This window comes from Mytilus galloprovincialis, chromosome 4 (genome assembly GCF_965363235.1).
Source record: "Mytilus galloprovincialis chromosome 4, xbMytGall1.hap1.1, whole genome shotgun sequence".
NCBI classification, from domain to species: Eukaryota; Metazoa; Mollusca; class Bivalvia; order Mytilida; family Mytilidae; genus Mytilus; species Mytilus galloprovincialis.
Genome location: NC_134841.1, coordinates 103,012,288 through 103,035,776, shown reverse-complemented (window position 1 = coordinate 103,035,776; position 23,489 = coordinate 103,012,288). Strand labels below are relative to the sequence as shown.

At 31.1% G+C, this 23,489-nt stretch overlaps 1 protein-coding gene and 1 long non-coding RNA gene across 7 annotated transcripts in view; one reads left to right on the top strand and one right to left on the bottom strand.

The window, feature by feature from the left end:
* Positions 1-19,335, bottom strand: part of LOC143073682 (PDZ domain-containing protein 2-like) — a 48,834-nt gene extending 29,499 nt beyond the window's left edge. For 2 of the 6 annotated variants that reach the window (XM_076249415.1, XM_076249419.1), the window contains exons 1-2: positions 18,888-19,051; positions 15,627-16,380 (exon numbers count right to left, since the gene is read on the bottom strand). In XM_076249415.1, the coding sequence (XP_076105530.1) occupies positions 15,627-16,372 (746 nt within the window). In that variant the 5' untranslated portion in view covers positions 16,373-16,380; positions 18,888-19,051. Of the gene's footprint in view, positions 1-11,220; positions 11,367-15,626; positions 16,381-18,858; positions 19,055-19,190 lie in introns of those variants that run through there. The other 4 variants (XM_076249418.1, XM_076249420.1, XM_076249417.1 and 1 more) reach the window with 4 other exon arrangements.
* The window catches only part of LOC143073683 (uncharacterized), a 53,764-nt gene that overhangs the window by 8,225 nt on the left and 22,050 nt on the right, over positions 1-23,489 (top strand). The window lies entirely within an intron of this gene.

The window sequence follows — 23,489 nt, the reverse complement described above, 5'->3', positions numbered from 1 at the left end:
ATGTTATGCTGCCCATCTAGGGCCCTTGATTGGAATAATAAAATATTCTTATTCTCATTCTTATTCTTATCCATATAGATAAATTGACTAAATACCCAGTATTTATATTGAATGGCAATTTTTATCATTTATCAATCAGTAAGCTTGTAGGGTGTACTTTTTTCTCTTCAGTTCTAATAAATGTAATTTACTGTATACACTGTATAGTTAAGAGATTGTTCACAATTTGAACGACTATATACTTTTTTTTTTACAAAATAAGATGATTTTTTACTATGAAGTCTTTATCTTTACAAAATTTTAATCTTATTTCTTTTTTTATTTTACACATTTACATTGGAAAACTGATTTAAAGTCATCCCTTTTATCTTTCATTTTTTATGATTTCACTGCAATATTTCAGTCAGTCTAAGGACATTGATGACATGCCTTGTTACCATAAAGTGTAGATTTTACTGTATAAAACTCTTAACCTGAGAAGAAATATAAGACTACCATCTTCACCTACCATTAAGGCACATCAAATGATAACACTCTCAGGAAATGATTCATTAATCATTAAGCACTGTTAATACTTTATAATTCTCTCAAAACAAAACTTATTTTCCAAGCTGTATATACTTATACAAAACCTTAGTATATACTTCAGATGTAACTTCAAAATAATTAAACATTATGAGATGCAGATGTTAACACAATATGCCCTACTGGGAGAGCCAAGTTTTCACTTGACCCTTATTATGTTGGGGGTATGTGTCAAATGGTTAATATATATGTCAAATTGTCTTCTTCAAAGCTGGCAAAAAAAAAAAACATTTCCCTCAGTTTTAGTGTTTAGCCCTGATTTGTTTTCTATCAATTGATTTATGACTTTCAAACAGTGGTATACTTCTTCTGCCTTTATTTATATTTCAGATTATAAAAAACCATATATTTACTAAATTTATAACTCGCTCTACATATATATCTCATCTGCTGTTATATTAGAATACATACTTTAGATCTGAAAAATTCAACAATAAGTTCAGAGTGAATCTTATCACATAAGAAATATTATTGTATAGCAATATAATATTTCCCACAGAAAGTGACCAAAAGTAAGCTTGCAATAAATTCCAATATTGCACTAGTGCAATAAATATTCAAAATTCATGAAGTCATTAACAACAAAATCTTAGTTTAAACCAAATTTTACTTTCAAATATTATATTGCTATACAATAAAAGGGTTATTGCATGAATATTGGGGAATATTGTCCCTCGTAGAACATATATTGCACTCTCAAGCTCGTTCAATATAAAATTCTACTCAGGACAATATTCCCCAATATTCATGCAAAAACCCTATAATATAGTTTTTGGATTGGGCAGCCTTCTGAATAAGGAGTGAACTTCATGACTGCTTAATATTCAGTGGGAAATATTACATGCATTGTTTGTGTCGTAAAGTTCATGTTATTCTAGACAAACATGTGGAGTTATCTTTAAACATGTTAGATAACAGACTGAGGGGAGACAATTGCCCCACTCTGATACATTACTCTGACTCTGTATGAGACAATCAGTCACAGTTTTTATTCAACTTGCTTGGCAAAGAGGCAGCAAAACCTTATTTCATTTATGGTCCTTTGTTTAAATCAATGGCCATGACACTGAAGGCAAGCTTTTTACCCCTAGATCAACAATATTCTTACAATTTTTTAAATGTAAAATAAATGTTCACAATTGCATACAATCAATGATACTGGCTGCCACAATCTAACAAAGACTGCTGAAAGTGGTATCAAGCACCAATATTCAATCAATCATAATTGCATAATTTGAGTGCCAAACATTTTGGGATTTTTTTTTATTTTTGCAGAAAAAAAAGCAGACAAATAAACTAACTACAATGACTGTATTTAAGAACCACTTCAGCAAGCAGGGGACCACAGATAAATCAAATACTAGTATTTAAATTTTCAACATTGGAGAAAAATAGCCTAGTATTATTCCTTTTTAATGTTTACTTGTGGCCAGCTGTGACAGTAATACTAGGTTTTGATACCAAACATCTTAATGTATTCACTGGTGTAAAATAAGAATGTTTATAGATTACATCTAGATAACCCCTAGAGGAAGTACCTATATCCCAGTTTAGAACAGAATCCCTACTTCAAATAAAATGTATTTATATAGATAAGACTAGGTCAGAGGGCCAACATATTTTGATAAAAATAAAGCTACTGCTGTGTAGATATTATTTTATTATGTGAATTTATAAAAATCTTCTGCAAACATAATTATATTACAATGTCAGTCTGTCTGGCAGTAAGGCAAATTATGATGAAAACAGGCACTAAAACTGGTTGAATGAACAGAAATATAAAGAATTTTTTTGAAAAACTTGAAGTGGGCAAATAATTTATGTTAAAATGATGGCAAACCAAAAATGAACTCAATTCAAGTCTTTCAATGTTGCTTCTGTGACCTTGACCTTGTATTTAGAGACATAAAAATCACTTTGGATACATATTTCTGATAGGCACCGAGACCTTCAGAATTGACCCAAAACAAAAAGGAACATTTTACAAAAAGGGAAATCATAAACTTAATTTTGGTGTAGGTTTGAAATTTGACAAATGGTTCTAAAGATATACAGAAATCAGTTGACTGATTTCTGCAGTGACCTTGACCTTATAGCTACTGACTATAAAATCATTATAGTGATCCTTGTTTTCAAGTGGGCACTATTGTGCATCCATCAAAAAGTTTTGTCTAAATGTACAAATTTCTATATTGAAACACAACAAATACTTGAATTGCGATTCCCCAGTGCTTAAATTAAAACTTAACTGCGCAGCAACTAATAACCTTTGCACATAAATTCACCACACAAGTATTTTACCGAGACTCCTATTTGAAGTTTTGACTGCTTTAATTAAAAATAAATTTAAAATGATGATAATCTCAAGCATTTCATGCTGGCCATGGGTTCACTCAGTTTGGAATTAATGAATTTAGCAGCAATGGAAAAAGTTCAGATACATTTTGATTTTAACCAGATGATTCTCAAAATACTTAAATTTGAGTTTAATTATCTGACTCATATTTACTTGCAAGGTTTGTCAAAAATATTATTTTAATAAATAAACAATGGTTTGCAGTTTGGCAGAATCCCCTTTCACATATTTTTTTATGAAATAAAGGATTAAAGTTCAAACTGCATCAACAAAAATCAGGAAATTATCAATGACAAAATAATAATATAAATCCTAAGGTTGAGGTAATTATCTATAAAACGTCATAAGAATGGAAGTTTTCATTTCAATATCAACTTTTCACAGAGTTAGTGTGCTTGGCATTTTTTTGCTTATGAGCATGAAAGTAGACTATTGGATGCTAAGGATATCTTCATAACATCCCTTTGGTCTCAAATTGGAGTAAGGCAACTGTACTGGTCTTTTCGATTCTGTTCTTATTTCTGATGTAAAAAGTGATTTTCTGTAATCTTTGACAACTAAATAATGGTCTCCCCTCCTTGGTATACTTCATATATAAACCTTCAAAAACACCTATAAATTAGATCTACAAATGTTTAATACATTTAATCATTGTTAGTACTGTCATACTGATTGTCAATAATCTTTGACAACTAAATAATGGTCCCCCCCTCCTTGGTATACTTTATAATAATCTAAATCACCTATAAACTAGATCTACAAATGCTTTATACATTTAATCATTGTTGGTACTGTCATACTGATTTACAATAATCTTTGACAACTAAATAATGGTCTCCCCTCCTTGGTATACTTTATAATCATCTAAATCACCTATAAACTAGATCTAACTGTGTAAATGTAATTTATCAGTATCATCCTTGACCATTGTCTCAACTTTTGCTCCTTAGTATAACAACCTATATTCATTAAAAGAAAATCAATGGTTATATCAAAGTTTAGCCAAGCTTCATCAAATGTTTCCAAACAGTTTATATAGGCTTGATGTATGTACTAATCTAATTATCTACCATCACACTTAAGATCTAAACATCTTCATCAACAAATATTTAATACATGACTGTTAGTACATTTGTTCTGTCATACTGATTGCTATGCTGAAAGCATGAAAACGAATTTTATATTATTGTTGAAACAATTTCCTTGAAAATGCTATATGTATACTAAGGTGTATTTATTTGTTTTTATAAATTACAGAATTTAAGTGCCATAAATTTCTCTTTGGCATGTGCCTGTTTTATACATTGACATGTTTACCAAATTCTATTTTGACATAACGGTCTTTTTTCTTTCTTTTTTTTCAACCAGCTTAAACAAGTACTTTAAAGAAATTTAACATTATTGCAAACAAAAGTTGACTCACAGCATACTTTGTGAATATGGTAGCACATTTAAAAATCTGTTTACAGTTTAGAGGCTCGGTGACAAATACAGATACGCAACCTGTTTATAACAAATATAAGTCTTTTTCATACATATTAAAGAACTGCTGTAAAATCTCCCAGCATACTGTGGATTCATTTATTTTCATGGGTGCCAATTTTCATGGATTAAGGAAAACAGGCATGTTCATGGATATTTAATTTCGTGGTTTTGCTGAAATTTGCATACAAGCATATAAAAAATTTGCTTTTCGTGGAACATTTAATTTCATAGTTTACCTGTTCCTGGGAAATCAACAAAAAATGATATCAAGAATAATACCGAATCCACAGTACATGAATTAGAACTTATAACAGAGTTCATTTACAAAAATTGTACTTCTTGCCTTGTAAATTAAACTGTTATGATTCAAGTGGAGATAACTCCTTGTTTTTTTGGCAAACTATTTGAGAATTGCAAAATTTAAATGTCATAAAATAAAATATCCCAGTGAACAAAGAACATAATAATTTATGATAAAGATCAGCACATGAGTTAGGTATTACTTTGTAACTTTCAAATTGCATATTTTTCTACATTTGATTTCTTGGATTAGTTTTTTTTTCTTATTCAATACATGAACTCTTAATGTTACTAATCATTTTCTACATATTTCTCACTAACATTAGCTGTAACATCATTGGTAAGGTCTAAATAGGACAGCACCTCTTGTTGTAAGGCACTAGAGGAGTGAAATTACAGGATTTATTGAAAAATATAGATCTGTATCTATTTTTATGGCATATATCATAGAGTGCATATAAAATGTGTTTCCTTATTTCAATAGCTTATTCCTGAGTGACATCAATATCATTTATATTGTGTCAGTAAAGTTAAATGATTTCTCACTTAAGACAATTGCTTGTCTAGTAATTTTCAAAGAGGGGACCTAACCTGAAAACATCCAAAGAGGAAACTTGGAATTATCCAACAATGGCCATTTTTCAGCTTTAGGGAAAAAAGAATTGGATACCTACACAGTTATTAAAATTCTCATCATCATGTCTTTTCCACAATGGATACCACATATGGAGCAGAATCTGCTTACTAAACAGATCCCAACCAGATGCTCCACAGGGCGAAGCTTTATACGACTGCAGAGTTCAAACCCTGAACAGTTGGGGCAAGTATGAAGTTCAATTTTGGACCCTTTAGACCTCAATGTGGACCAATTTGATAACCAGGCCCAAATATCAAAAATCTAAATACATGGTTAGATTCAGCATATATCAAAGAACCCCATATATTCAATTTTTGCTGAAATCAAACAAAGTTTAATTTTGGACGCCGATTTGGACCCCGATTTGGACCAACTTGAAAACTGGGCCTATAATCAAAAATTAAAATATATGTTTAGATTCACCATATCAAAGAACCCCAAGGATTCAATTTTTGTAGATATCAAACAAAGTTTAATTTTGGACCCCGATTTGGACCAACTTGAAAACTGGTGGCGTTGGGGGTGTTCAGTCATTAGTTTTCTACTTAGATATAAGAATATGTGGTATGAGTGCCAATGAGACATCTCTCCATCAAAGTTAGAATTTGTAAAAGTAAACCATTATAGGTCAAAGTATGTCGGTCTTCAACTTGGAATCTTGGCTCACACATGTAGTGTTTTGTGAACTGTTGGTTCTTTTTGGTGTTTTCTTTGTTATTTGCCAATAGCATAGTCAGTTTGTTATTCGATTTCTGAGTTTGAATACCCCTTTGGTATCTTTCGTCTCATGATCTTTTCCAATCACTTATAGCCATTGAACAGATTTCATTAAAAAAGTGGGAAAGCAAGCAGTTGCACTTATAAAGTTTGATACCATTATAATGTTTGAGTAGACAGGTGTTATGAGACATATATCTGCCACAAACACATCAACAATACATGAATAGGGTATCTGTAAGTACTACCACAAACTACTGTGGAAGTTTACTGTACATGTTTATACTGTTTTTCTTCATCCCATACTCATTAGATTACATCATGCTAATAAACTTCTCAGCATCTACCTTTGAATATTGGTTAAAATGTGATTTATTTCACACTGGCTGTCTACAGATTTCTGAACAAAAACGTTCCAAGTATTCTCTTAATTTGTCAGGGAAATTGGCAAGCATTTTCCATTATTTAAACAAACTCTACCTCCTTGGCAGGTGAAAGATGTTTAACCGATACTGTAAAACTGTAGGTATCTTTTCAAATAAATAGCACAACCTTCGTATCAGTTGATAAACTTTGAGATAAACTAGTTAGCAAAAATGAAATATTGGAGGAAAAACAAATTAAACAAAATCTTCTATTTCATAGTTTGTAAGCCTTTAAATTCCTATAAAATTGAAGAATTGCAAAAAACACAGAAGTGTTCTATTTTTTTAGCAATAAATGTTTTCTGTAGATAGATAAGACCTAAAAAAAGTCTACCATTATACATTTAATGCTGCTTTTTAGGTTGAACTAGAGGAGTTAACATTTCAGACATTCATTTTTTTTGGTTTAAAATAGAAAGTTTATGCATGACACATACAATCTATGGCATTAATAAACTAGAACCTGAATTCCCTCCTATCATCTGTCCAGTACACTACAGGTCTGATATATGGGACTATGTGAGTTCTTATAAAATATATCAAACAAAAATGTAAATCTGGCCTTAAATATTATATCACTAACTAAATATCTACCAGTTTACCTTTGACAAGTTTAAAAAAAATTAGGCAAAACTGCAAAACTTTGCAAGAGATCATATAATTCTCCTTTCCTCAATTTCAAGTTTAGTGAAAGAATATTGTATTGACTTTTTATATTCATATATGGGATCAAATATTTGATTAATCCCAGATCTTATATATACTTTGCAATTTAAAAAGATATGAAAGTAAGTGATCTTCAAATTCTAGTATAAGCTTTCATCTCTGTGGACATGGTGGACTACCATATACCTTCTTATATGTCCTTGAAATAATTAAAGAAGATACTGGATAAAAATCTAACACTTTTATATTATTTTTTGTAGTTTTAAAATCTTATGTTTAAATTCTCATCTTTTTATTTTTTTATGTGGAATTACTTATAATCTGATATGAAAACCTTGTGACTAAACTGAGAAATTTAATATTCAAACATTTCCTGTTTGAAAATGGATGACCTGCTGGCATCCCTGGGAAAAACATTAGGAAACATATTTCAAGATACATTACATGGGCATACTGTAAAACATGGTATGGTACGATGGTATGGTATGTGTTATGGTATGATGGTATGGTACGAATACCATCATACCATGGTATGCATGACTGGTACCATGGTATGGTATAATGGTATGGTACAAATTCCTATACCATGGTACAAATTATTATACCATGGTATAACTTGATGGTATGAAGCATGGTATGATTTTTTGAAGTAGGAAATTTTGAAAAATTAATTTAGGTAATATGAAATATGATTTTTTTTTTAATTTGTTGACATTATGTATCTGTTTTAGTTATGAAAATAATATTTTACAAAATAGATGTAGACAAACCAGATAGACTATCATTTACATGCATAAAGCTGTGAACAGAAAACAAGAGAAAATTCAATTTAAACATCTCAGATAACTATTAAGTTAAGATAAGATAGATATAATGTCCTGTTCTAACACATTGTAAATGGCTGTCAAATATTCTTTGAAATTTTGGGAAGTACTGCATATCTTTAGATTATAATCTAGATAATGTAGTTAAAGTTTTATTGCACCTTCTGTCAATGGTCAACTTTTATATTGTTTTGAAATATGACACTTTAAACAGTTGCATATTCTGTCTACATCTATGGCCACGAAATTCCACTAAAAATGCGAATAAAAGGTGAATGCATCTCCTGTGTGGATTAGAAAACACCATACTTTCAAATTAAACTGTCACTAATATAATACTATGTTAGTTGATAGATACCACATGTTGTAGAGTGTATTTTGTTTTCTTCATTTATATGTAAAAACAATGTGCATTATGGAAGTTAGAATACACAATATCAACCAAGGAATGATTCTTTTATTTTTTTTATGTTTGATTTTATTAAACAACTTTATTTCATTTTTTTTTTAATACATGCTGAGAGTGACAGCTATTTCTGTGCAGATAGAGATAAGAATAGGTTTCTTTAAAATGGATTTCAAGGTCAATTATAATTGCCATGTGTTGTAAATATTTGAACTTTAATTACATCAACATCTAAAAACGACATTTTTTTCGTTTGAGCTTTAATAAAGGGTTATAATAATTTGCTAGACGAAAAAAATCTATTATTTCATCTATGATCTAATGTTCCATCGAATATTATGAATACTCTGCCATGATAGAATATTATGTAATGCAGAAAGTATTTGATTCATTATTTTGAATATTTTAACACAATTAAGTATATCACAGATTTCCCTTGAAGGGACTGCACCAATTGCCGCAACTATTTATAAATTATTTGTTTATAAATTTTTCCATCAAATTCAAATGTATTGTTTTCTAAAATGATTCTCAACAAATGTATTAATACATTGACGGCGGAGCTTGATTTGTCAAAACTGTCATGGACTCGTTTAACAGGACGTTTGAGGAAGATTAGTAAACATCTTTGTTATATTATACGAAACCAAAAGGCTAATTAGGTTCTAATTTCTCAATAATATTAATGAATGATGTAGTATCCTTAAAGGTATATGTTAGACTGATTTTGAACTATACGTATAAGAAAATGATCAACATAATGACCTACAAGGAAAGGGGGGGGGAGGGGGGGGGGGGGGGCAATACCTTTTTGTGTTAACCTGTTTTTGCCTTTGTGTTTTAACTGTTATTTTAGACAAAATTAAAACTGTTAACTGTTTTCAACCCACTGGTTGTTATCTGTTCTGTTAAAATTTGTAATGTTGTTAACTGTTTTTATGAAAATGGGATTCCTGTACTATCTGTTACTAGACACTTAAAGTGTTTTTGGACATAATTTGTCTCTGAGAACTGATCTTACATGTACCTGTTGTTTACAAGAATCTTAAGATTCACACTAATCACATTGAATTTGCTGTCCATTTCTTTCTTTACGGTGCTTCCTCAAAGGAGAAACATAAACAGCATATATGTAACTGTCTTTGAGTATAGTAAATCCTTCATAAAATTTAGAATGGAAATGAGAAATGTGTCAAAGAAACAACAACCCGACCAAAGAGTGGAAAACAGCCCAAGGCAAAACAAAAAAGTCTTTTACACAGCGAAAAAATCTTGCACCAGGAGGCGGGCTGCTGACTCCGAAGGGAGCAATAATTTAACTTCAAAAAGGGGGGGGGGGGAGGAGGGGTTAGAAGTTATATGGCCGTTTTCTGAACAAAAATGTGTACTAGATTATATAAGATAAACGTGCCAATAAACTCCGAAACATGTAAATGAACCAAAAAAAAAAAGAAAAAAAAAAAAAGACTAGAGCAGAGGTTCCAGACTTGGTACAGGTGCAACACATGTGTCAGTGTTAAGCATGTTTTGTGAGATCTCAACCCTCGCCCTATACCTCTAACCAATGTAGTTCATTCTGTCTCCTATTTATAGTTTATCCCAAAGTTAACAGGAGTGGCCACTCCTCAACCAGCTAAATTCCTGGTCAGTCCCAAGATAAAACAATTAACTGTAGATATAGAAATTTTGATAAGTTACATTGACCCAAAGCACCTGAATGTAGTTGTGAAAAATAAAGTACCATTTTAATTTGCAAAAAAAGTTTGTTTCGGAATAGTTCAAAAAAGAAAGAAAAGAAAACAGATAATTTATAAAATCCTGTTTAAGAATAGGTTTATTAACTTTTCAAAATTTCCTCTTTTGAAAAACCATACCATGCTTTATACCATGGTATAATAATTTGTACCATGGTATAGTAATTTGTACCATACCATCATACCATACCATGGTACCATTCATGCATACCATGGTATGATGGTATTCGTACCATACCATCATACCATAACACATACCATACCATCGTACCATACCATGTTTTACAGTATGCCCATTACATGACTAGAACCTGCATCTAGAGGATCTCAAGTGGTTTAAGTGGTAACCAGTTGTCCTCATTCATCACAGATTACATGCATGGATAAAAACACATGCACAAAATTACTCCTATTTTATACTTAATTGATATTTCTGTATTATAAGAAATCTGGTGCAATAAACCAACCTCTGGCATTTTGTATCACTACAGAATGGTGTCATTGTAAGTTTATCAAATAAAATATGTTTTATCATTTTTGTAGATAGGAATCATAAATAATAAATCCCTCAACTACAGAAGAGCAATAAAATATGATTTTTTTTCTCTCTGAATATCTCAGTATCCACACTCGAAGTCCAGGATTTTTGGAAGGGAGATAATTGCAGAAAATGTACTTGATATTAGAATAAATTTTAATGTTATATAATGCCAAAACTATAGGGGGGGGGGGGTATAGACCCTGTATACCCACCCAACCCTCTTTTGCCTCAAGTACATTTTTGTAACTCAAAAATAGAATTAAAACAAAAGCCAGAATAGGTACATGTATCTTAATCGAAATTCACAAAACACAAAAACTTAACTATAGCTATAACCACTGAACCATGAAAATGCAGTCCTGCACGATGTAAAACACCCAGTACATATTTGTCGTCATTTCTCACAAGTTTCTATACTTAAAATAGTTATCAATGAAGGGAGATGTGGTTTAACCATATTTGAGCCGGCAACCCAACAACATAAAAAAGAAATTTGCCAAAATTTAGAAATGTTGCCTGATTACCTGTATTCTTCCGAGTCCTCATCTGAGAGAAATAATCCGATTTCTGGTAAATTTAATGTTCCTGATGATAAGGTAGACATTTTGATATAATACTACAAGTAGTCACTTTAAACAACTCATCTTATCCTAATTTGGAATTTACGTAGTTACTTCAAAGTACTTCCTACGAAAATTTTCATAAAAACTACCTTACTTTATGAATTGATTCATTCAGGAAGTTACTATATCTTTTAATTGTAAACTGCGTTTTTTTCTTCTTCATACTCAAAAAATATTTTGGCAAATTGCTTTTAGATATCAGGATGAATTAAAAGATATAAACTGGGAAATTAGTTTGAAGATGGAATAAATAAACAGTTTCCTACTGGTTAAGTACTAATAATTGATTTTAAAGATGAGTCCCTATCAAAAATCTATCTTATTGCCAAGAGAAAAAAATGTTTGATATCTGTGCTTATCAAAATTGGAAAATCCTCATCTTAAATGCCCTTTGAACTATCCATTCTGGTCCAGCCATGGCAGCACTTAGATTAGCTAAGAGGGTCAAAATATTCACTTGGCTCTTGAAAGTTTTAATCCCCTAAGAATTAGAGAAACTATGTTAGTATGTCAACATATATTTGTCCCAACTAACAGACATTCACCTGAAAATTTTGTTATAAACAATGCCATAATATCTGTTCCTGTTGGAGCAAAAAACCTATTGTCAACTCGTCATTTTTCATATGATATCAATTTTCCCTAATTCTAAATTACCACAAATTCCAAATTTCTTCAAGAAAGTTACAATGTTATGACTGTATGCAAACTTTTGTGAAACCACAAAATCAAGTAAGCAGGAAATGCAATGTTTTCTCAATCCATGATGAAAACTGGTACCCACAAATATAAATGAATCAACCAGTATATCCTTTATTGCATTACACAGAAATACTGTAATTTGTTCAAGTGGATATCATATTACAGAATATTTCTTCCACTTGGAACTTATATTTCATGACATCAAGACTGATATCATTCAGCTAAAAGTATAACTTAAGTGTGGGTTAAAAAGTACACTGAATTATTAAACATATAATTGATCCTTCATTTGAATGACCTAGTAAATCAAATCTAATGATACATGTACTGGAAATCCACGGGGGGGTAACTTCGATATTTTCTTGGTAGGGGTGTGCCATTTTTGCCTCAAAAAACGTACCCATTTTAATATAACATTCACTGAAATTCAGTACCTATAGTTATATAAATATTTAAGAAAGAATGACCTATACTTATATACAATATCAAGTTAAAATATGACCCATGCTTATATAAGCACTAACTCACCGGGGTTCATTTGGGAACTTATTTGAAAGCATTTTGTTTGAAAGGTGATCTTTCAAATGAATTGATTTAATTTAATATAGTAATTGACCATTAATAATGTATGATTCTCAATAGCATATTTATATATGATATGTAGATCATACCCCGAATCAATATATAGTTATCAAATGTAAATGCATTTTAATATAGGATGTCATTAAAAAGGAGGGTCATTTTTATATAAAATCTCGCAAAATTATGACCCATATTTTTGGCACATCCCTGTATACCCAATAATAGGAAGTTGACCCCCCGTGTGGAAATCATTGTAATTATAAGTTCTGTATACCTTAATTTTGAAAATCAATATCCCTTTAGTTGAAATATTATGTTTATATATTATAGATTCAGTATTTCTGTTTTGTGAAAATATTAATACCTGTAATTGACTAAATGTAATGTAAAGCTAATCTATGTAACTAGTCTTACAAACAATGTATTTGAATACTGTCTTTATGCATAGTGAAGTTTTATCTTGTTTCCTGCAGGCAGGTGTAACTGAAAATATGTTTACAATGTTTTAACTAGTAATAGATCTGGAAAACTACCAAGCAATGTTGTCATTCATTACAATACACCCTTCAAACATTTAAATTAAACTTTTTAACAGCTACATCCTAAATGGATTCTTGTGAATCTATTTACATATTCTATATATACTGTATATGAGAGCATACTAACTATTTCAAAATATGTCAGACTTTTTCAAATCTAGCTTTAATCTATCTAAAGGTGCCATTATATGAAAAATAAAAACTACTACTCACTGATCATTGGGCCATTCCAGTTAATTTCTGACAGGTGGGGATGGATGGGGAGAATTTTGTTTATACGTATCAGAAAAAAACATCATGAAAAACTACCTATCAGATCTAAGAATTAAGACCTATCAGATGTAGAGTTTCTGTTCATATTGGGTGGATGGGCTTTCATGGGAAAAAATGACCTATCAGAATATTTTACTGCAAGGATTGTACCCATCAGAATTTTAAATACAATACCAGATAATGCATTATACGTAACTGTCTACATTCAAAAGCACCCCTAAGATCTGAAATAGGCATTTTTGTAACCCCTAAGATGTAATTATTTTAAATTATTTGCTGCTGCAAGACCCTCAGAAGTTTTTTGCATATAAGTGTAGGTGTCAAATGAAAAACCCCAAATTTTCACCCCTAAGATGTATAAATTTTACACCCCTCAGAAAGGACCATCCAACCCCCTTTAGCAGATATTAACTGGAATGGCCCATTTTGTTTCACAAAATAAAAAGGAGGAAGAAAGTAACAGCATTACAAAGGTAAAATAAAAAATCTAACAAATTAAGAAAAGAGAACCATATATATTAGAGGATGATATAGCATTAAAGGGCAAAACATATGAAGAACAGAGAAAAATGTGGTCAGGTTGTTGTCTCTTTGGCACATTCCCCATTTCCATTCTCAATTTTATTTTAAAGCAAACAAAAGAAAAGAAAATGATGAGGTAATGAAATACATATGTAATACAAAATAGAGAATAATGGGCAAAACCTCTCAAAGAATAAAGGAAAATTGAAGAATAAATTAAAGAATATAAAACTAAGGTCCCAGGGGTGGCTTTAGCCATTTCTTAATGGGTGGGTTCACAAACCAGAATAAAGGGAAGGTTCATGATCCGTTATGTCCCCCATTCAGTTCCAATGATCGTTAAAAATAACCAGAGCAGTTCCAACCCCATGACACCCCTCTCCTCCCTGGATCTGCCACTGCCATCCACACCCTCATGTTTTAAACAGGAATCATGGAAAAGTTGTCACAGATAATTATACATTTCAAGTTCTGCATAAATGGGGCAATTCAGTGGGACATGTTGATCATGTGTTTTTCAGTCCTGCAACAATATCCCACTAATCAATCAATCTGTTCAAACTCCATCAGACATCTGTGAAATCCTCATCATCATCAATACTTTCACAAATCATTAGATTTACTATAACACGAGTCTGATTTATTATAATAAATACCTTTAATCACTAGGAAGAATTTCCCTGGAGTATAATTTAATCTGATTTATAAGTCTACATTTTCCTGCATGTATTTCTCTCAGAAAATTAGAGATTAGAAAACTAAATGATTTTTTTATAAAGATGAGATTAATTAGTAAGGTATGCTCTCTTTGGGGTTTTGTACTAATCAAACTACTTTGGGAAACCACTTTGTTTTCTATCAATCAGCCAATAAGAGTCTAATAGTTTAAACATGTGTGGGTATTCTAAGTATACAATGCAATGTTTCTGAGTGACTGTTTCCTGTTTCAACATAAGTACTTCAAAACAGCTGTTATCACTTTTTACTTTAAATAATTAAATTCAGGAATAGCAAAATTTGTAATACTGGTATATAAATGCAGTAAAATAAATTACTTCAACATGAACAGTTCTCAATTTCTGATACAATCACCCCCCTTTTTTTGTTGGAAATTTTGGTTGATTATTTAGGGAATCTCTGAAGCATAAATGGAGTAGGCCCCTCTTAGGCAGTTAGTTAGTCCCCTCTTAGGGAAATTTCTGGATCTACCACTGATGATTTGTTAAAATCAGTTGATTTTTTTATCATCAAAAAGAAAATGTACATTTTCTTTATCATGCATCAAAAATTACTGTTTATATCGTCATTTGGCTATTATCTTTATATTCTTCATGAAAATACCCCTATTAAAACCATCTAGTATTGTATGTTATGTAATCAAGTTTCCTCTAGATTCAGGATTTAACAACCAGTAAATCACATCAATGGTACTTGACCATAGAAAAAAAATTATATATGGTTCCTATTTTTTTTTTAATATTAGCCAATTGTTATACATATAGTAGGTACATCATTGTATCCTCTTCATTATAGATTTCCTGTCAAACTGATTGTTTAACTGATAGTTATTGTACCCAGATAATATCTTTCTTGTCTATTCAACCTACATAAGATAGATATAATATATTTATAACTATGTGGAGGTGTGACCATTTCCTTGTAAGGACTACCATGTGTATTCATACATACCTAGCATTCCCAACTGTTTCCTTCTGAAGAGACTGTCCATTTAATTCTAATATTTCATCGTAGACATGAATTCTCCCATCTTTATGAACAATCCCACCTTCTTTAATATTGACTATCCGTAAAACTTCTACAATATCGGCATATCCATTCATAGAATCTATACCTCTATCACTGTATATCCTTTTCCGAGTCGGACTTTCCCCGTAAAAATAATTTTCTACTGAAAATAAATCAACAGCATCTATTGAGAGACCTAATTCTCCCCCTTTTTTCACATCCAGATCAATAACCAAAATTTTGTCCCTCCTTGGTGGTTTAATCGGAGGGGGAGATTTTTTTCCGACAGAGTTCTGCAGTGCTAATTTCAATGTTGACACCATTGTGCATTGAGGAATTTCGTATTCATTGTCTATAAAATCAATATTATTAATTCCATGTATAGATGTAAATCCATTCGAATCCCTAGAAGATAGGGGATCATGATTTTGATATTTATTTTTTTTCGACGCTTTAGACGAGCCATGATGTTGTAAGCTTCCTTTCCTACATAATTTCTCCTTTTTTGTCCCTTTGGCAACAGATGTTGATGATGAAACACTGGGAAATCTAATTCTGTTCAAATATGCCTTTAAAGTTTCCATGTTTATATTTGTGGCCCATATGCTACTGGTAATGTATTGATCATGTTGACAGCTTGAGGGGGAATACTGGAAAGTCGTAGTATACTTCCCAAAACTGTCAATCATTCAAAACTCTGAAAAAGAGGAAGTTTTATAAGGTATATACTATTACAAGATTTCACTGATATAACTTTAGTCTAATTACAATTTACATGGATCACTGACATTTATACTGGATATTTTACATACATGTTCTCTCTTCGTTTACATCAAGGATTTGTATACAAATCCTTGTTTACATAGATCATTTTCAAGTGTGATAATCATGATAATAATAACAATGATTTCATAGTTTTAATTTTCTAGATACTTTCTTCTTTTTCATATACATGTACATGTATTATTATAAACATGATTCAAAATAAAATTAATATTTTGACTATTTAATGAAGTTGTATCAAGTTATATTTTCTTAGATATGCTTATTTAAGTCCATTGGAAAACTAATTATATTGTCTAAACAACAAGAAAATGTATTCATAGGACACCATGCCCTGTTAAAACTATCAAATTTCTATGTTTAGTGATCTGTGAAATTTGGGTCTTAACCCTAACTTGGTATCTATTTTAAAACATTCACATCATTAGGCCATATAAAATTTAGTTATGTTTCCTGCCTCTGAAACCAGTAGCCTTAGTTTTCATGAAAGACCTACCCTAACATATTTTATGGAAATTTGTGGTTAAGAACACACTGAACAGTTAAAATACAGAAAATAAGATATTTTTTCTAAATAAAACTTTACTTCTGCTGTAATCACTAGCCAGTTAACACTGAGGTTGTAATTTCGAACCCCACTCGTGTAGGTGCTTTCAACTCCAATTTAATTGACTTAGGGATTGTCAGCTTTCCTATCAAAGGTCATGGTTCTCTGGGCATTCAGGCTTCTTCCACCAATAAAAACTAGCTGCCCAAAAGCGGTGCTTAAAAGTGGTGTTAAAACACCAAAATCAATCTAAAGAAAACTATTTATCATACATACCTATATAAAATCCTTTTTTTCAAAATGTTAGTGAAAAAACATGCATAATTGCATTGGGCCTTAATATGTTTGATTTTTACATACTTAATAATAATCAATTTGATGAAACTGTCTATTGTATTGTTTAGGTGTTAAATGTAACAAAATGTCAAGTACAAGTTGTCAGATTTTCATACATGTAATTAATTAATCCACCTTTTGAACAGTGACAAAAACAGTTGACCATTATGTGTCAAATGAATATCTAATACACAATATTTATGATGGAAACTCTGGACAGCATTCCTACATTGAAGTCATGGTTGACATTTTATAGTTATTTTGAAAACTTTAGGCAATTCTTTTACATTATTTACTGGTTGAATAAATATCTTAGTTTTGTATTGGAAGATTGTGGAGATTTGAGGCTGGAGTACTCTTGTGAGAATGTAACTTTATAGTCTGGATCTGGAATACAGATTAACACCATGACCTCTGTTTCCTCTATAAACAAAACAACAAACCCAAATAATCATTTTTCAATTTGTATGTGAATAATTTCACTTTGAGTGTGCAAGAGGTTCTGAAATTAATTTCATTATAAATAAGAAGATATGGTAGGATTGCCAATGGGACAAATCTCCATCAGAGACATAATGACATATTAGTTAGCAGTTGTATGTCACTGTACCATCTTCAACAATGAGCAAAACCCAAAACTAATATCTATATTTTTCAAATATTAAACTAAACTAATAATACTACTATAAAGTCCAACTCAACTTCCCATTTCAAAACTATTTGCCCAAATGAAAACAGAACAGGAACATGGTTTCAGTTTTGCGATGAAAAACAGGTGGTACCATCGATGTTGTTAAATCTAAAGTCTAACCAAACTTAACACCTCTTAGTCTACAGGATAATTCTGACATATTAAAAGTATCTTGTTTAAAAAAAATGGCATGAAAAAAGATATTAAGAGTGTACTTAAGAATTGTTATTAGTGTCAGTCTGGTTCAAAAAGAAATTTTATTAGAACAAAGAGGATATTGCATTAGTAAAAGTGGTTTTTAAAAGTTTGTGTATTTCAATCAAGATAAAATGAGTTATTTTCTGTCATAAAAATAACTTTTAATGAAAATTTGGATGTCTGTTTATAATAAGGAAGCTATAAATGTCTGAGGTTGCTATCCAACATCCTGTATTTACAATGTACATATAGTACATAGACAAATATTATAACAATGCATGTATACATGCAATTAATTATTTATTATATAAACCTTGTCAAATGTAGTAAATAATTTAAAGTATGTTGGTTCAGACGGTATATTTGCTGATATGTTTAAAATTCCTACCATTTTCAGAGGTCTTTTAGTAATAAATAAAATCTGACATTTTAGATTCTATGAATTTATATTTTATAGGACTCAGTTAATGTAAAAAACAAATTTTAAATGTTGATTTTTTTTAAATATTGTTCAAGAATTAGATGGTGTTTTTCATTTATTTGTAAATTAATAGCAAAATAGAAGCTGCAATGCAAAGCAAAAATAATAAACATTGAATATTAATTTCAAAATGTCATACCTTTTTAGCTTCACAATTAACTGTCATACCTTTTTTATCTTCACAATGTACTATATTCCCTGATAATTCTAGGCTACTTATTACCGACACACTCCTATGTCCTTCACGTCCCACCGTTTTGGCTCATTATGTGTATTGGGCTTTGATGCAACCTTTTGATCCACTTAGCAGCGTTACAGTTGATTGCCACGAGAGAATTTTACGACTAGATACCTATATTGATTAATTCACTAAATGTTTAATACTTTTATCAGTTTATTAGTTGTTAACAAGTGTCTAAAGCCCTCAGGTACGAGATGAAAGTCGATAAAACATTTAAATAAACCATTTACCTTAAATTTAAGTATTTGATTCCTTCGAACCTTCTGATCTTTCGTTCAAATATTTTCCATAGAGTGTTTACCCTCTTGTTCTTTTCAATTCTTCCGTTCATGTTGCCCTTTTTTATCAGCAGCTCTTTCGACCCTGTTGAAAAATAATCTCAAACGAAAATCGAGTTTACCGCTAAGTGTTCATTTTGCAAAGTGGAACATTATTTTATGTCTTTGTTATTCATAAATTTATTCATTATTGTAAAGCAGAGATTTCAATTTAAGATAAAAATTGAAATAAATGTGGATACCATATGCTGAAGGGCAAGTGATGCTACTCCATCTTAAAAGTCGGATTATTAATTAACGGAGCTACCATTTGATCTTTTTTTGGGGGGAAAGGGGGGAGTGGAGGGAATTAAAATTTTTGTCCTGTCTGACTTTATTTTTTCACTCTATTTGGACCTGCTATTTTTTTAAATTAATAGTTTTTTTTTGTTTTTTTTTTTGTAAAGATGCTCATCCTGCATTTTTTTTTTACTCAAAACTCCTCTCCTGATTTTTTTGTCAATTCCTCTTTTACCCTCTGTTGAATGGCGACTCAAACGCGACTGAAAAGGTGCATCTGACTTTTCTATTAGATTACTAGATATGTTTACCCTTGATTATTTTGTGTATGTTTCAACAGCTACCCGGGGTAATCCCATGGACACTTTAGGGAGCTACCATTTGATTTTTATGGGGGGGGGGGGGGGGGCTAGGATGAAAAATTTTGTCCTGCATTTTTTTTTTAGCTGTAATCTCTGTCCTGCCTTTTTATTTTTCACTCTGTTTGGTCCTGCCTTTTTTTTTTTTATTTTATCCTGACTTTTTTTACCTAAATTGTTGTCCTGACTTTTTTTTTTTGGCAATCGTCTCATCCTGCCTTTTTATTTACTCAAAACTCCTGTCCTGCCCTTTTTTTTTCAAATTTCATCCTAGCCCCCCCCCTAAAAATCAAATGGTAACTCCCTTGTACTGTTTTTTTTTTTTTTTAATTCTTTGTCCGTTTGAGACTTTATTTAACAAAATTTGTCCTTTACTGTAAAATAAAACATGCTCTGGTTCTAACAACGTTTTCAATCAAGATACTTTTATTATTTTAATGATAACACATTGTTTTGATGAGTGTTTTCAACATGCAATTGACCTTTCTATGGAATCCACATGTACCCTCTCTTCTTGTCGACTAGTTTCTCTATTGGAGATTTCATACTGAGTGAAGCTTCTCCAGAAAATTTGTAAGGGTTCCGCGGAACCCCGTGTCTCTCCTACTTTACCTGTAAATCGCAGGCTCAACTAACATGAGGAAAAAAGTCAATAAAAATATTCCTCTTGATACTATCTTTTGATTGTAAAAAGCTTCTGTCCAAGTTTGGTAAAAATCCAAGATAATTTATGAATCTAATAAATGTTTTAAAAACTTTAACTGCAGACTGTATGTAATGTTAACAGGAAGAAAAACTAAGTCCATTTATAAGTAAAAAACAGATACACAGGTACAAAATTTTAACAAAATTTCCTTCTGGATACTAGCTTTTGATCATAAACAAGCTTCTGTCCAAGTTTGGTACAAATTAAAAATAGTATAAGAAAGTTATTAAAATTTTAAAAACCTGAACCACAGAGTGAATGTGTTGATTCCTGGCAGAAAAACTAAGCCCATTTAAAAGTAAAATACGGAAAAAATGGGATTTAATTTTTTACAAAATTTACTTCTGGATACTATCTAATGATCATAAACAAGCTTCTGTCAAAGTTTGGTAGAAATCAAGTATAATTTAAGAAAGTTATTAAAATTTTAAAAACTTTAATCACAGAGTGAATGTAATATTTCCTGGCAGAAAAACTATGTCCATTTAAAAGTAAAATACAGAAAAAATTGAATCTTATTTTTACAAAAATTTACTTCTGGATACTATCTAATGATCATAAACAAGCTTCTGTCAAAGTTTGGTAGAAATCCAGTACAGTTTAAGAAAGTTATTAAAATTTCAAAAACTTTAACCACAGAGTGAATATTTGTGGCCGCCGCCGCCGCCGACGACGGAATGTAGGATCGCTATGTCTCGCTTTTTCAACTATAGTCGAAGGCTCGACAAAAATGGAATGAAGCTGGCATTAACTCAAGTTAGCTCTTTCCTCTATAATGATGATATTGTACACTAAATGAATTCAAAGTTTCGTGAATGATAATTGCATCCATCCTTTTACATTTGAAATAAAGACGTGTACATATAAACTGTTAAGTCTGCTTAAGAAATTGAGGGGGAAGGGGAGTTGATTACTAAATTTACAAATAAATTGTCCAATTGTGAATTCCCTTCTTATGATTATAACTTCAGGTTAATACCTCTATAGAGGGCTAGCGTTTCCTAGGGGTACTAATACATGTTTACAACTTGAGACAGCTATGTAAACCAAGTGTTTCAAATGAAAAACTTAAAATAATCCATTTAAAAGTTTTATGATCGCAATCATGACCAGGTTGGCCGTTAATCTAACATGCCCAATAAACATTGAAATATAAGTCAGATGAAACTAATACCCGACAGACATTTACACCTTTCAATCATTCCATACATCAAATATTGTTTTATTAATTTCTTTCAAAAAAAATGAGGAACTTAAAATTTACTGACCATTGATTTTATGTTGAAAGTCTTGAAAATAAAGGTTTAACTACAAGTATCATGTAAATTTAACATGTTTAGATATCCATGGCAATGAAGTCAAGATCAGATAAATCTGGTAAGACAGACATGTAAACACGGGCACTTGTCTCAGAATTTTATATTAAGGTATATAGGGAAAAAAATTCAGAGACAAGTGCCTGTGCATGTAAACCTTACAATCATTCCATGTAACAAATATCAGAACTAATCACAAAAAGCTAACATTGAAAAATGACCTATAAAAATTAGGTCAAGTTCTGATCAAACCTGCCAGACTGATATGTTCACCTTTAACAATCATTTCTTACACCAAATAGAGTTTACCTATTGCTTAAAGTAATTGAAAATCAGAACAAAACATTAACCAATGAACTATAAAAATGAGGTCAAGGTCAAATGATCACTGCCTAAAAGACATGTACACCTTACAATCATTCCATACACCATATATAGTTGACCTATTGCTTCTAGGTTAGAAAATCATAACAAAACACAAAAACTTAACATTGACCAATGAACCATAAAAATGGGGTCAAGGTCAAATGAAACCTGCCAGACTGATATGTTACCCTTACAATCATCCCATACACCACATATTGTTGACTTATTGAACTATTCATGTAACTTTAACCTTGATCACTGACCTTAGAAATCAGGTCGAGGTCAGATGAACTCTGCCTGACAGACAGAACCCATAATCCAAATATAGTTATCCTATTACTCATAATAAGGAAGAAATTCACATGACACAAACTAGTTTTTCAAGCAGTTCCTGAACCATGAAAATGAGGTCAAAGACAATGTAGATGTGACAAAACAAAAACTTCATAACATGGTATCTGCATACAAGGTATGAAGCATCCAGGTCTTTTACCTTCTGAATTATTAAACTTTATACAAGCCGGTGCCTCAGAGACAAAAATGAGGTATGGTCAGATCAACTCTGCCAAAAAGACATGTACATCTTAAAATCATTACACACATTAAAGTTTAGTTGCCATATTGATCAGTTTCTAATACTAGTATATAGGCATGTGGTTTGACCCCTATTTGCTATATTTACCAATCCTTCCATGGTGATTGGTGGACCTGGACAAACACCATAAACTATATAGTAAACATCTTTTGGGTTCAACCTATGATTTCAGACTTTAAAGATTCAAGTTTACAGTCAACTGACACAAAGAGATGCCATTATCTTACCTGGCTCTAAGCCTGATTCCAATATACATTTTTCAAGTTAACATTTCTTGAACTTCAACCTTTTGAAATCTAATGATGAAAACCACTTCTCCAGATTTGATATCAGACTCTTATTGAACAATGCAAAAAAGGAAGGATCAATTTATCCTGTTTTTGCTTCACTTACAAGGTCTAAATCTAAAAGGTATCAAATCATAATACAACATTGTTGTTTTTGATTGCAAATTTTACACATTTTTTATCCGAATTACCATCAAAAGACATTGCTTACCAAATTTAACTAAATTTAATTTGCAAGACAATACATGATAGCTTTACTTCCAACATAATTTATACAGGAGTCGATAATTGGATGGTCTGTAGAGAAATGAGCAATAATATATTAATACAACTAAAGTACTCA